Genomic DNA, 14,259 nt, shown 5'->3' on the forward strand with positions numbered 1-14,259 from the left:
AGGCCATTTAAAATAAAAATAGTAATTTTTTTTAACCACTGGACTTGGTTTTAAGTACATTTGCTGGAGAAGTTTGCATTTAATTATTCAATCTGTTATGATTTAGTCAGCACAGTACCATGTCCAAATGCAACAGTTAGACTGTAAATGGAATAAAGACTTTATCAGAGGCATAAACTTTTTGCAAGCAATTTTTTTTTCTAAATAACTAGTGCATGGTGCCATTTAGTTTTCCTGAAAAGCAAACTTTATGTCTCTGAAGTATTTTAAGGAATTTGGACACAATTTAGCAACATCTAGACAGAATATGGGTTCCATCATTTGTTCACCCCCAGTGCACCCAATAGCTCCCTTCTGAGTAAAACTAATACTGTGTCTTTTGACCCTTGGGCCTCAAAATGCATTCATCACACAAGGAGTGCCTGTGCCTTGTGTCATTTATTAAGGCTTATTTAAATTAAGCCAACTATGTCGGTAGATGAGTAGTTAAAATAATCACTGCTTATGCTTCACAGTTTTATAAGTCAAAGCTGTGAAGTAATAGCAAATTAACGGCAGTAGCATCAGGATATAAATACTTCCCAGAAACAGAAAAGGTGTTACTGAAGCCTTGAAGTTAATAAATTTTAAGATCTATTGATTTCATTCATTTCTTTCAACTGAAATCCTATGGTTTTAAGAGGACAAATGAATGTCAAGCCCTGATTGAAGTCTGAAAAGCCGGTTCTGATTAGGCAACACAGTGCAGTGCTTGTCCAGTGAAGAAAACTGAAATGGTATCGCTAAGAAAGGTGAGATTGTACAAATCTTTGAATCACATGTGCTATCTTGCTTTTCTGTGCTAATACCAATATTATTTGTGAGATCTTATATGTTAACTATTCTAAGTCATATTTAAATGTAAAGAGAGTAAGAATATTCAACTTCAGTGTTAGCTTAAAAATATACATACACACTACAAGCCTGATGCTTGGTCAGTATGATGAAAACCCATGTTTGTTTTAATATATCATTATTGTTTTGGGACTGAGAAAAGTCTGAAAGGACAAAAGTATTACCTTAAAAGGGCATATTTTATGAATTGCTTCCTAAATGCCATTTTAAGATATATTTCTTCTGAAAATACAACCAATTTGAAATGAAGCATATTTTAAATTTACTTCATATCTTTGACAGTCAGGCTAAGCCATATAGGAGTTTTAGTATTGTTAATTATCCATTTACTCATGCTTTTAAACCCCAACCACATTAACACAATAAACTTTTTGCCATAAACAGAAAATTAGGTGAATAACTCCCTAGACACAGTTCTGTATACAGAGGTTTAATGTGCTACAGGTTAGGTAGAATGTTTCCATGTGTTCATAGGCTTGATAATATCTGTCAAGTGAAAAAAGATTCTTTGTTTTTGCAGAATCTTCTCTGAAAAATGCCTGCAGTATTTGCACAGCTAACTTTAAACATGTACCTTTGAAAACACAGCCAAATTCAGCTTCCCTTTCTGAGAAGTGAACTGTTTCTTAAAAAAACTCTGAAGAACCAGAAAGCTCAGGAAATACAAATCCTCTCAGATTTTGTATACTAATTTTGGAGAGTGCAGGCTTATTTACAATGGTAGTAATAACAATTACCAAAATACAAATATTCTCTTGAATTCTACCTATAATACATATGAGGAGTTTCTTTGCAATAGATTTGACATGTGGGAACTAAAAAGTAAACTCGTTGTCAATACAATGGAAAAATCTTGGTTCTTCCTCTGCATCCTAGATAACAGAAATACTACAAACACACAACAGAAATAATATTAGGCTTTTTTTGTGTGTCTGTGTTTTAATATTTATTTTCATGACAGCAGGATGGGATCCTAGATGACAGTTTAAATACTGTCAGTAAACCAGACACATTAATTCCAAACACTATATTATCTAAAAATTATCATCTATTGATCCATCTATCCACAACTTCATTGTGAATTTGAACCTTCATGTATCTTCACTCTTTTGTCCAGTCCATGTCAGTGCCTTTAATATACAGTATATACCTACTGTACAATAGATTTTTTGGGATATCATCTTCTGTAATAGCTATATATACTTAACAATGACAGCAATGGTAGCAGAAAGAACAACCTTCATATTTTCAGAAGCTATTCAGACAGAACTATTTTTCTCTTCTTAATGTAAAAAAATTAAGTCTGAAGGGAAAGGGTGTAGCTGAGAAATAGACTGTTGAGGAATGCAGGGAGGAACTGAGAAAACGTCCAACACAGAACTTCTGTCATTATGCTATTCCTAAAGCTGTGTAGCAATGGCAATAAAGTACTTTCAAGTGGAACATTTAAGTTACTGCTGCCTGAATTCTTGGGAAGAGGGATGTCTGAACAGCTACAATTTCTGTTTAAGCAATGACTGAATAGAAACTGCTGGGGGAAAAAAACCTCCACAAAACCAAACGATTCGAATTTTGATTGGTTTTGCTTCTCTGATTTTAAAAAAGTTGTTCATGCTAATAATGAAATAATAATACTATCACAATCTTCTATACAAGTACATTACTAAGAGAATATAATTAATCCTGAAAAGATGTTAAAGAGCCATTTAAGATACTCTAAAATTGCAACATGCACACCCTGTAAAGGGTAGGAGCAACTTCATATTCAGTAGTTAAACCTTGTCACACTCTGACATCTAACACATATTCAAATTATGACCTATTTTTCAATAGTAAGGCTTGCAAGTTCTACTGACTTCAACTTGTTTGTATCAACTCCTGAACTAGGCCATCTGCTGATGTAAGCATTCACTTCACAACTATGCACTGAGTGAGTCTGGTCTAACCGATACGTGACAAAGATACAGCTTTACTCAGTACCAAGAGGTTTTGTGTTTCTTTAATAAAAGTCTCTGTAAAACTGATGTCATCAGCTGAAAGGAAAGCACTGAAAAACATTAGCCAGAATCCTGTACTTGGTTCTAAAACCCTCAGAGAAAATATTTAATGCCAGTCTCATCTGACCTTTCTATTTCATGAAGACTCCTCAGATAGGAGTTACCACATTTGGACAACAACTGTTTCCTGAACTGTTAATACTCTGCTCTTGTTAAAATTTTTGTAGCACCTCCCACAGAGCTCCATCTTGGCCCCTTTCTTTTCTTCACAGTTTACCTCTCTGCAGTCATACTTGCTGTCGTTATTGCAGTTTCTGTCTACGCACAACTCACAGATTGACCACCCTTCACTCCTACTTGGATTAAATTTTCCATTCATCTTTCTCTGCCAGGATGAGTTTGGCACAGAAGCTTTAAGAGTTGATTCTATTTCCCTGCAGTGTTTCAGTGTAGTAACAAGAACTTCAGTTTCAATTTGTTCAGCATACCCCTTAGCCCCCTTCCTAGAGTTGCTACTTTAACCAGCTGGTGGTTTTTTTGGCCCCCTGTGAACAACGCTACTTTATTAGTTTTTTCTAGAATTTTCACACCAAATGTAGCAAAATCCTGTAGCTTATTTCTGCAGACTATATACCCTAATGTGGAATTTGGTAAAGTGAATAGTGACTCCACAGTGTCAAGTGGTACATTGAGTCCCTTCAGCAGAGTGGTCTGATAATTCAGGACAGAGTAGACAACATGCTAGCAACCTGCAAACACCACAGAACCTAGATCAGAGGAATTACTAGTACTCAGAGCTTGAAAGGCACATCTCAACTGTTGGAAGTAAAGGCAATGATTCTGTGGAACAAAGAAATTTTTTGTCTCATCTTTTCCACACCAAAAACCTAACTTTTATTCATCTGTTTGTGCCTTACCATCATCTTGTAGCATCACATGCTAACTCCTGCTGACATAAATCAGATCAGATCTTTCTATAAGGTAATAATATGCCAAAAATGTAGCAAAAACGATGGCTGTTTAAACTTCCTTTGTTCATCTATCACACAGACTACCACATTGTTTCTATGCTTCCCAGTGGAATTCGGCAATGAACTGCATAGCTTAAAAATATCTGCCACAGAGAATAAGCTGGCAGAAAAAGAAAACACAGTATTGTGGGCACAGTTGCTAAAAAGCATTACTGATCTCTTGTATAATTTAAATGAAACCCCAGAAGCTATGCCAGAATCAGTTTGGCAGAGAAATTTTAAGAATTCATTCTATCTGGCCAACATCTTCAACGTACAAAGGAGTTTGGACTTGGGGACTGTAACCATTGTGCATGCATCAGTATGCTGTTTCTGTTCATGACATTGTTATGAAAAGAATGTCTAAAACATACTAATCACTTCAAGATGAACAGTAAAACGTAAGCTGTTACACACAGACAGGTCTATTTCTGACATATAGGGAAAGGTGCAACCAAATATTTCTCCTTAGTATAATTTAGATGCTTTAAGTAGTGTAAGCACAGAAAAACAGGAAAGCAAGTATTTGAAATGAAGAAAAATGAAGCAATTGATTGTTGCTTAAAGCTAATCTAAATATTTTCAATAAATAGATGCCTTTGCTAAGATAATGCTTTGAGGAGTTCCACAGCAGTGAATTTGAGCTAATGTGTGTAGTTTCAGGTCAACCATATCACTGTGTGAATGAAAATGGAAACAAAAATAAAAAAATATGTTTCATCAAGTTTGAATTTCTAAGAATTAAAAATCTTACATCTTGATCTTCTCTCAATTTTTCAATTCAAATTCATAGAGGACTCTTACGGAGGAGATCTGAAGCAGAAATCCAGCCAAACAACTGACTTTGTTAGATTTGTGGAATTTTAAGTCACTGAACTATGATGCAGTGTAGGGGAAAGCAGCATTAAAAATGTGACAATATATGGGTCCGTGGAGAAGAATGAAAGAGAAGGGAAATAAAACTGAGAAAAAGAGGACATTATCCAGTTTCTTTTGAAGCAGTAAAAGAGTAACTTTCCTGAAAACTTTTATAACATGATGAGCAACAGAAGTTGCCTGAATCAGGATGTTTTTCACAGAATCACAGACTGGTTGAGGTTGGAAGGGCCTCTGGAGGTCATCTGAGCAGCAGGTTGACAAGGATCATGTCCAGCTGGCTTCTGAATATCTCCAAGGATGGAGACTCCACAACTTCTCTGGGCAACCTGTGCCACTGCTTGGCTACCCTTACAGTAAGAAAATTTTTCCTGCTGAGAAGATTGACCTGTGTTTCACTTTGCCTCCATTGCCTCCTGTCCTATCACTGGGCACCACTTAGGACAAGCCTAGCTCTTGTCCTCTTTGCACCCTTCCTTCAGGAATTTGTATATACTGATGAGATCCCTCCCTATTCTTCTCCAGGCTGAAGAGTTCCAGCTCAATCAGCCTTTGCTCAGAGGAGAGATGCTCCAGTCCCTTCATCACCTTTGTGGCCCTTCACTGTACTCTCTCCAGTGGCTTCATCTCCCTGTTTGTTCTGGGGACCCCTGAACTCAATGCAGTGCTCCCAAGTATGTCCTCACCAGTGCTGAATAAAGGGAAAGGATCACCATGCTTGACCTGCTAGCAATACTTTTTCTTCCACAGCCCAGGATACCCTTCACTTGATTTGCTGCAGAGGCGTACTGCTGGCTCATGTTCAACCTGGTGTCCACCAGGACCCCCAGGTCCTTTTCTGGAACACTGCTTTCAAGACCAGCACCCAGCAATGCTGGCGCCTGGGGCTGTTCTTCTCCAGGGGCAGGACTTCGCATGTCTCTTTGTTGAACTTCATGAGGTTCCTGTCAGCTCATTTCTCCAGCCTGTCAAGGTCCCTCTGGACGGCAACATGACCCTCTGGCCTATCAGTCACTCCTCCCAGTTTGGTGTCATCTGCAAACCTGCCGAGAGTATCCCCTGCCCTATCATCCAGCTTACTAATGAAGATGTTAAACAGGAGACTGAATCCAGTACTGACCCCTGCGGTACAGTGCTAGTCACTGGCCTCCAACTAGACTTTGCGCTGCTGATCACCACCCTCTGAGCCCAGACATTCAGCAGGCTTTCCATCCACCTCACTGTCTGCTCATCCAGCCCGTGCTTCAACATCTTAGGGGAAACAGTGTCAAAGCTCCTATTCTGAATTACCTAACATAAATTCTTGCTAACACATGCATACACACAAATAAATCCTGCTACTGTATGCTGCTTCTTATTTTGTAAATAGGGAGTTGAAGTAGTAAGTTCCCCAGCACTACAGGGAATCACCTACACAAAAAATTAGAGCAGATCATTCTAGTCAACTTTATCACTTTGCTAAGAACTCTGTCACAGAGATCTGCCTATGCATGCAATGCCTGCAGTATCCCAGCTGTGTTGTTTCACAGGGATTTTGGAAGCTGTAAGATATGGATACACATAGAGAGAATAGTACATATACACTTCCTGAAATCTGAAAACAAACAAAACAAAAAAAAAAATCTATCACCCCAAATTACTTGAACCTTTGTTTATCCCCATATTGACTTGGGACTGATTGATCGGAAAGGATTTTGCTCTGTTAATTTATTTCTCTACACAGATCATAATCAGAACTCAAAGAACTGTGTTGATTTACAGCATCTGATATCAGCCTAAATACTAACCTTACTCTGCAATGCTCTGAGGATAGATGACCCAGATGGAGAGGCTGTACTTTGGTCGGGGTCCAACCTCCCTCTGCTGGGTCTGACCTTCCCTTCTGCCAAGCAGCAGCATAGTGACACTGCTAGGTTACAAGAGAAGGTGCAAAGGCAAGAGATGCAGCTGATGATGTAAGGTCTAACTTTACAGAAACAGAAAAGGGGAAGAGATTATAAGATAAAGCAGTACAGTCAGTGCTAAGTTGGAAAAAAAGGGCAGGACTGTGTATGCTCTTGAAGTGCAGGCCCTAATATGACATCCTGAGCACTGGGATGGGGACATTTGGAATGACCTTGATGAGCAGCCAGGTGACTGGCCATATGATGGTGATCATACCACACAAGGAGTCTTCCCCGTTATCAGACATGAGGTAAGTCAGGGGAGAGATGGGAGACCTGACTGGCATGTCATTAAGACCACTCCTTTTTTCCACCTGGACTGCCCTTGCTGAACCTGTCAACTTCCCCAGGAGTACACTGAGACCTGAAGACTGGGCAAGGATTATCTTTTAACCACCCTACCAAGGGGCTTAAACAAGGCCTCCTTTTGAGCATGCATAATAATGTCTGGATCATTCAGACTCCTGACAGCAAGACCCTAAAAGCTCCCTACAAGTGGATCCAGGGGTAACAGTCTGGCCTTTCCCCACTGAGATAGTTTTCTGCTCTGCAGGAATGTCATGGATCAATTTACAACTCGGAATGGCATAATTTGGTTCACTTGTATGGTACATGGTCCTTGTATTCTGTTGAGACCCCATTGCCAGTACAGGGGGAATACTGGGTGGTATTAATTGACTTACTGGAGGGAGAGAAGAGGTCAGTATGGGTTCGTGTAGGTTTTCTGAATTTTTGGTGCAGCTGTTCAGTGTGCAGCATCACGCCTCTAAGATGCAGGCAGCAAATGACATTACATCAGAGGTGGGCTACACCAGGCTCTATTCTGGAAGGGCTTGGTGCCCAGTTGCTGCTGGTAGCATGTGGCCAGACAGTTGCATTTTGAGCGGCGTCACAGGCTCCCAAACCATGCCAATATGAAGTGGCTTGGCCTCTTTTTCCTGAGAGCCATTAGCGCAGCCTCACAGACAGATGCTTCCACTCAGGGATGCCTTAAAAGTAATGTAGTCTTGCAAGTGGTAAGGGATTTTGCACGAAATGTGGGCATTAATAATGGTTCATTTTCTGCCTTGTATTGCTATGTGAGTATCAGCTGAGAGCTTGCCTTTACAATTCTATGGCTCAGGCGCTGACATACCAGAATTAATAACAAATATTTCTGAAACAGGAGTTCCCTTCAGTACTACTGAAGGTGTCCAGGTGTTGTTGTATAACTCTATATTCAGGTGCCATGCGCTTAAGCCTACATGACAGTGAAAGCTCCCTGGAAGAGGTAGATGGCTGGACGACCACCAATACCACCCATACTTGGGACTGGGATTGGAGCACCCCAAGCAGTGGATTTAATTTAACTCACTTTAATGCATCAAAGCGCAACATCTCTGTTTCCTATATAATGCAAGATTTTGACATGACAGACCCAGGCAAAACATGCAGTGGTACTCTGTGAGACACTGATTGGTTCAACTAAGAAGTGGTAAAACAGCAACTCCCACACTTGTTGGGATTAAAGAGGACTTTCTGTGAGAGAATGGCCATGTGAGCAATCCTGTGTGAGAATAAGACTGATAAGAGCCTCAGCCTGAGCGAGAATGCAATAAGGACGTAATCCTGAATGAGGGGGGAGAAACGACGAGACAAACAACCCCTGGAAGGGGTTGGGATGGAAGAGGAAGTTACACAAGGCAGGAAGCCTGGCAAGGCTGATGGGACACTTTTTATCCAGTCATAAGAAGGATTAAAGCGTGGGCTAAGTTAACTGTCCAGTCTTGAGGACTTGTACTGCCTGTTACTCACGTGTGCGGGAGAATATTGTAAAAGGGCTTTCTTAGCTGTAATAAACGGGCATTGCTTGATCACATTGGTCATGTGTGTGCTCAGCTCTCCTTCATACCCTCATTTCAAATTCCTTTCAAACAGAAGATGTTTCAAACAGAAGATGTTTCATGGTACAACCATCTAGGAGGAAAATGAAATCTAACTAAGTGGGCACACACAGTGAATTACTCTAATGTCCAAGAGTTTAAAGTCATCGACCCACCTCAAGAGAAGTGGGTCCTGAGGTCTTCTACTACACATTAAGCTTTATTCATGTGGGAAAAGAATGGTTCCATAGTGGTACAGACACCCCTGTGTATGGTACGTCTGTGTAGTGATGAATATGCCTATTCCAACTTTAAATGGTGGAACAATGAAACTTGGGAAAATGTCAGCCACCTACACCCTAGGTACCATTCTATTTTGCCCTAGGAAATGCATGTTCCGTATGTTGCACCCCTTAACTGGGCATAATGATCAGGTAAAGTTAGAAACACTTATTTGGGAAGAAATGACTGTGGGTCAATGGCAGAAATCTGTAACTGGTTTATTTCTGATAGCAACATTAAGACTAACATTATCATCAGAGATATCCTCATCCAACCTGGATGTCTGGCCAACAGCATCAGACTCTGGTCAACACACAACTGCAAGCCACCTCCAAGACGACACTACAAAACAGTCTGACACTTAGATGCACTCTTGCTCAAAGAAGGCAGAGTGTGCACAGTCATCAACAAAACAGACTGTTGTACCTCAGACTCTGAATCTTATTCTTTGAAGGGGCAGATAGCAGTATAGGGTCTGACTGCAGCACCTACTTGGGTTTCCATTGCTTCTTGGGAGGGTTCTAAGACAACACAGCCTGCAAACTGACCATGTGTGCCAGCCTGTAACAGGCAAGTAGTACGTTCTCCTTTGTGAGTTCTAGTATCCTCTGTTACTGCAATCTTTATGCACCTTGTTCTGAAATTTAGCCAATCAGCAGAACAGACATCTATCTTTCAGGATAGGTGGATTGCAGTATAGAAAGGAGGAGCAGCAAGTCTCTTAACATCATGGAGAGATACTACATAAGGCTAAAAGGCTTTCCCATTTCTCATACATTTTACGAATCTAAACACAAAAGACTGAAATCCTTCCTTACTCATGCATGTTTCTAGCCCTGTACAAATAATCAAAACAGAACATCCAGAAGGTTCACTATGTGCTTTATCTAAATGATGCGACTAAAAAAAGTCTGTATAATAGCTCCCAACCACATCAGAAAGAAAACAATTCAGTAGCAAGAAATAAGTGAATTTTTCAGTAGAATGAATGAAGTATATATTAGTTAGGGGCTAGCGCAACGTAAGCCAGTTGCTTGACTGGTGCTCTACGACAGTATCTGATGGCTGTGCTCAACAGATACTCTGACCTTTTCATGCCCTTTATTTATGGATCCTTGATGGGCATTCATTTTTTCCAGGCAATTTTTTGTTCTGTATGTACGCTAGCTAAAATCTGGAAGCAGCAAAGCATATCCATATTTTATCAAAAGACACAACACACACAAGGAAAACAGTGGGGTTTTTTTAAGTAGATGAAAGGTTTCCAAGATGCGTATCAGCAACACAACAACCAAACACTATTTAAACGAGAAGGCTCACCTTGACATGCTCCAGTGCGAATATTAGGGATGAAACCACGACGGCACGGCTGAGGCTGAGCAGGGCACATTTCACAGGGGTGACCCCATGCACGCCCAATGGTTGCACAACAGAGAGTTTTTGTGCAAACAATTCCAGTTAGCTGGCCCTGACACATCTGGTTGTTAACTTGTGTGAAACATGGACCTGTTCTGTAATCTGAAAAAAAGGAAGAATCATTGTATTATACAAGAGAGTGTACTTAGTAACTACAGAAGGAATGAATTTTTAACCCAGTAGATACCTATATTAAGAAAATTCAAAGAGGACCTGGAAATTTATGTTACTGCTTACAGAAGTAACATGACACCTTCCATGGAAGGTAATGATTTTTGCAAGGTTATCTTCTCTTTCAATTTATTTTGATAGATGCAAGTAATGAAAGGCAGCTGGACCAAAACCACTCTGTATATTGACAATGTATCCAGTAAAATCCATAGTAAGTGAAAGATTTTTACAAACAAACAAGCAATCAATCAAATAAGCAGATGAGATTCAGCAAACAAGAACTGGGAACCGGTTTTCTTGTTCCTGAGTTACTTCACAGTGATTCACAGGAGGGAACTACAAATCACAGAAGTCACACATTTGTTCACTCCAGATTGACCAAGGTCCATGCTAAGAACCGTCACAGAATCAACATTCCTGCTGGAATGTTTAGTGCAAAATAGTGCTACCTACAGACGACTAATTAGTAAACCATCACTTCCTTTCAGAGGAATAACATGAGATAATACAACCCATTCAAGCTATATTGAGTACACAATATAGCCTACAAACTGTAAAATATACTCCGAGTCCAATTCCTGTAAATTGTTAACTCATTAAGGTTCAACCCATATTAAAAGAAAGATTTTTTGACCTTATGAGGCAATACAAACTAGGAATAACAATTAACTGTAATTCTCTAGGAACAAATGAGAAACAGATGGTTGCTCTAAGCCAGATTTCATCTCCTTATGGGAACTTTAAGAGGAAGGGGAAAAAAAATAAAAGAAGAAAATGCCAAGCTTCTACTCAGACTGAGTCACGTGAAAGAAGGCATAACAGTGAGTTTTGACATGTTTGGAAAGGGAGAAAATGGTCTTCCCAGTGAGACTTCATATTAAGCTTTTTTTTCACTAAGGCACAAGTCTCTTAAAGCTAGCTCAAATAGAAATAAATGTTCTACTCCCTATCTTTGGCAAGGTTCATTCAAGTATCAGTCTGGGAAAGAATTTTGCACACCATTTTCTGTATACACTGACAGTTAATTTCAACTGGGTTGTTCACTTTATTTAAACTTAAGCAAATACGTAAGTATCTATAACAAAAACGCCTAACAATAAAAGAAGATTAAAAGATCTTAAATACTTGGTAAGGTCTGTGAAATTTAATCTTTCTTGATTTTCATGAGAAAAAAACCTCCACAGCTATATGTTTGAGCTTCCCCTGTATCCATCAAGCTACAAAGACAGTACTTTTAGTAAAATACATACATTATGAAAAGAAAATCCTGTCCATTAGAAAAAGGTTTCAGTAGTCTCTCACCCAACATACTAGAAGACAGGCAGCTTTACAATGCTCTCAGTTTAATCACATCCAAGACCCTTACCAAATCAGAGAGATGAATTTTTAACATAAAATACTGATGACTGATAGCAGAAGAAAGGGATGTCATCAAGTTATAGCCTCATATATGAATGACAAATATTTGAAACACGGACTTCAAGCATCAAAGATTTAAATTCCAGTAACTCACTGTAATCTTGTCTGAATTTTAGCTAAGGGGTAAGGAAAAGACTCCATCACAGATTATGACTACACTTCTTTCATATAAAGTTTACTCAGGTGTTACAAAGACTGTGAGGAATACATGATAGACTGCATTTAACCTGCAAATTATCAGCAGTGGTCAGCCTGCTATCAGAAGAAAAACAGAACTGCTCAGAATTTAAGAACTGAAAGAAGTGGAATTAAATCCTGGCTTCAGTGAAAACCAATGGGATTTGGCTATTGAATTCAATGACAACACTATTTCATTCTTGGAAAACAGTACTGCACTCTTTAGCAAATAGCTGTACTGTAATTTATTGCCTAATATTATCTGTAAAAGCATCCTCTATGTCACACAGCGAAAGTAATGAGGTTCATATGCATGGAAAAAGCTTTTACTACTGCTCGGTGAGCAGACTTCCATTCTAATTCAACTGAGTTATATATACCAATAATATGATATAATAGATATGATTAAAAAGAGTTTGTTAATTTTTGTCATTAATGACTGAAGTACAAATAATAGGCAGATTCTGGGAAAGTCTGTGGTCTACTCTATATATTGAGAGCGGACTGACTGTAACCTGCACATCGCAGAATTTTTGCCCAAGTGCTGACTGCAGTAAGATCAATATTTAGTCTTTCCTGAAAATTAAGATTGATTTTAGACTCCTCATGAATGAGATTTTCAAAAACAGGAAGCTGACAAAGATGAAAGGATGTGTATGGGTAAACCTGAAATGACCATGTATAAGACACTAGCAACACTGACAGTCTTGTTATAAAATATAATCACTATCAGAAGAAAGCTAGATTTCCACTAATGCAAGGGAGCATGACCTCTGGATCCACAAAGATCTGTATGGAAATACCAAATTCTGTCCTACTTCTGAACTTGTATTCTCCATCAGCCCAGATAGACATGCCTGGAGGGATACTCGGTGTGCAATTCCTCTGCAGAACTTAAGCATGATGGCTGGTCATGCATTCCTTACTCCATGCGCTCAAATGGAATCCAGTTCTTCATGGGGGAATGTCTGAAATCAAATGATTTATTCTGCATCTCTAAAATTTCTAAAGCTTGCATTCATCAGGACCAATGAACTTGACATTCCAGATCACTTTGCAATTCCTATTCAGAAAATAAATAGTTTTGCTGGACAGTTTTGTATTTTTACAGCACCTGTTCTCTGAGGTATACTTTTTTATAGGACCAGTCTTTGGATAACACGAAGCAATTACAGTACGAGTAGAAATACAGATTATATATTTTTCTGTTTAATGGTTGGTGATGCATAGGTATATTCCCGGTCAAAGACCCTCCATGTTAAGAAGTTTGGAATCCAATCAGACAAGATTAAACTTAGAACTTAAATTTGAGTTGTGAACTGTATTTGAGTTCAATTACCTTCCCACAAGACATGATTATGCAATACTAGTAATGAAAAGGTCAGTTTGGAGGGTATGTTTGAAAGCAGGATTAGAGAACATAACCAGACTACAAGGAGTGTTTGTGCAAGAGAACGTGAACGAGTTAGATAAAAGAAGGAGTGATATCTAATACACATATTGGCTAATATATCCTACTGAGTAAGAAAACATATGCTCTGGAAACCTGTATGTATGTGCCTACCCATACCTTCATGAACAGAGAAAGCATAAAACAATGTTCAGGTTCTATAACCAAGAAACTCCCATCAGTGTTAAGTCTGCAGGAGCACATCTGAAATTCTGACTACTGCAACTTGAACAGCAGAAGAACAAATGAAACTATTATTAAACTTTCAGGTAGATTTACAAATAAAAATAAATTCAACCCAAAATGATGAGATGCTGAATGATATTTCAGAATAATGACATACAAGTAACAGATCGTGAGCTCCTAAGAGAATGTGCAGCTTCTACAACCTTGGTCTACAGAAGCAGAAGCCTAGCAGCAGACCATTTCCAGATCACAACAGGGAAATATCCTGCTATCTGCACCCAGCAAAAGTGGTTCTTTGCACAGCTATGGCTACTGCATTCTGAATGGGATGCTGGAAAACTGGAAAAATATGCAAAGAGTCAGAAGAATTATTTAAGATTTCAGAAACATGCTTGATAGTAACGTTCACATTTAAAAATTATATTTTAAATATTTAATAATTTAAAATATTAACAAATAACAAATGTATCCATCTTAGAAATCTTTAACCATCCCATTTATCTAAAATGAAGTCCAAAGGTAAAGAATCTGAGTAGTTGCTGGTCTATCCTGAGAGGAAAATGTAAGATTTTACAA

The 14,259-nt window shown here is 38.8% G+C and overlaps 1 protein-coding gene across 1 annotated transcript in view; it reads right to left on the minus strand.

Annotated features, from left to right (window-relative positions):
- Positions 1–14,259, minus strand: part of FBN2 (fibrillin 2) — a 167,066-nt gene that overhangs the window by 117,675 nt on the left and 35,132 nt on the right. The window contains exon 6 of the mRNA XM_074931320.1: positions 10,185–10,382. Coding sequence (XP_074787421.1) covers positions 10,185–10,382 — 198 coding nt within the window. The remainder of the gene's footprint in view (positions 1–10,184; positions 10,383–14,259) is intronic.

The sequence above is a fragment of the Athene noctua genome, chromosome Z (assembly GCF_965140245.1).
Source record: "Athene noctua chromosome Z, bAthNoc1.hap1.1, whole genome shotgun sequence".
Lineage (NCBI taxonomy): Eukaryota > Metazoa > Chordata > Aves > Strigiformes > Strigidae > Athene > Athene noctua.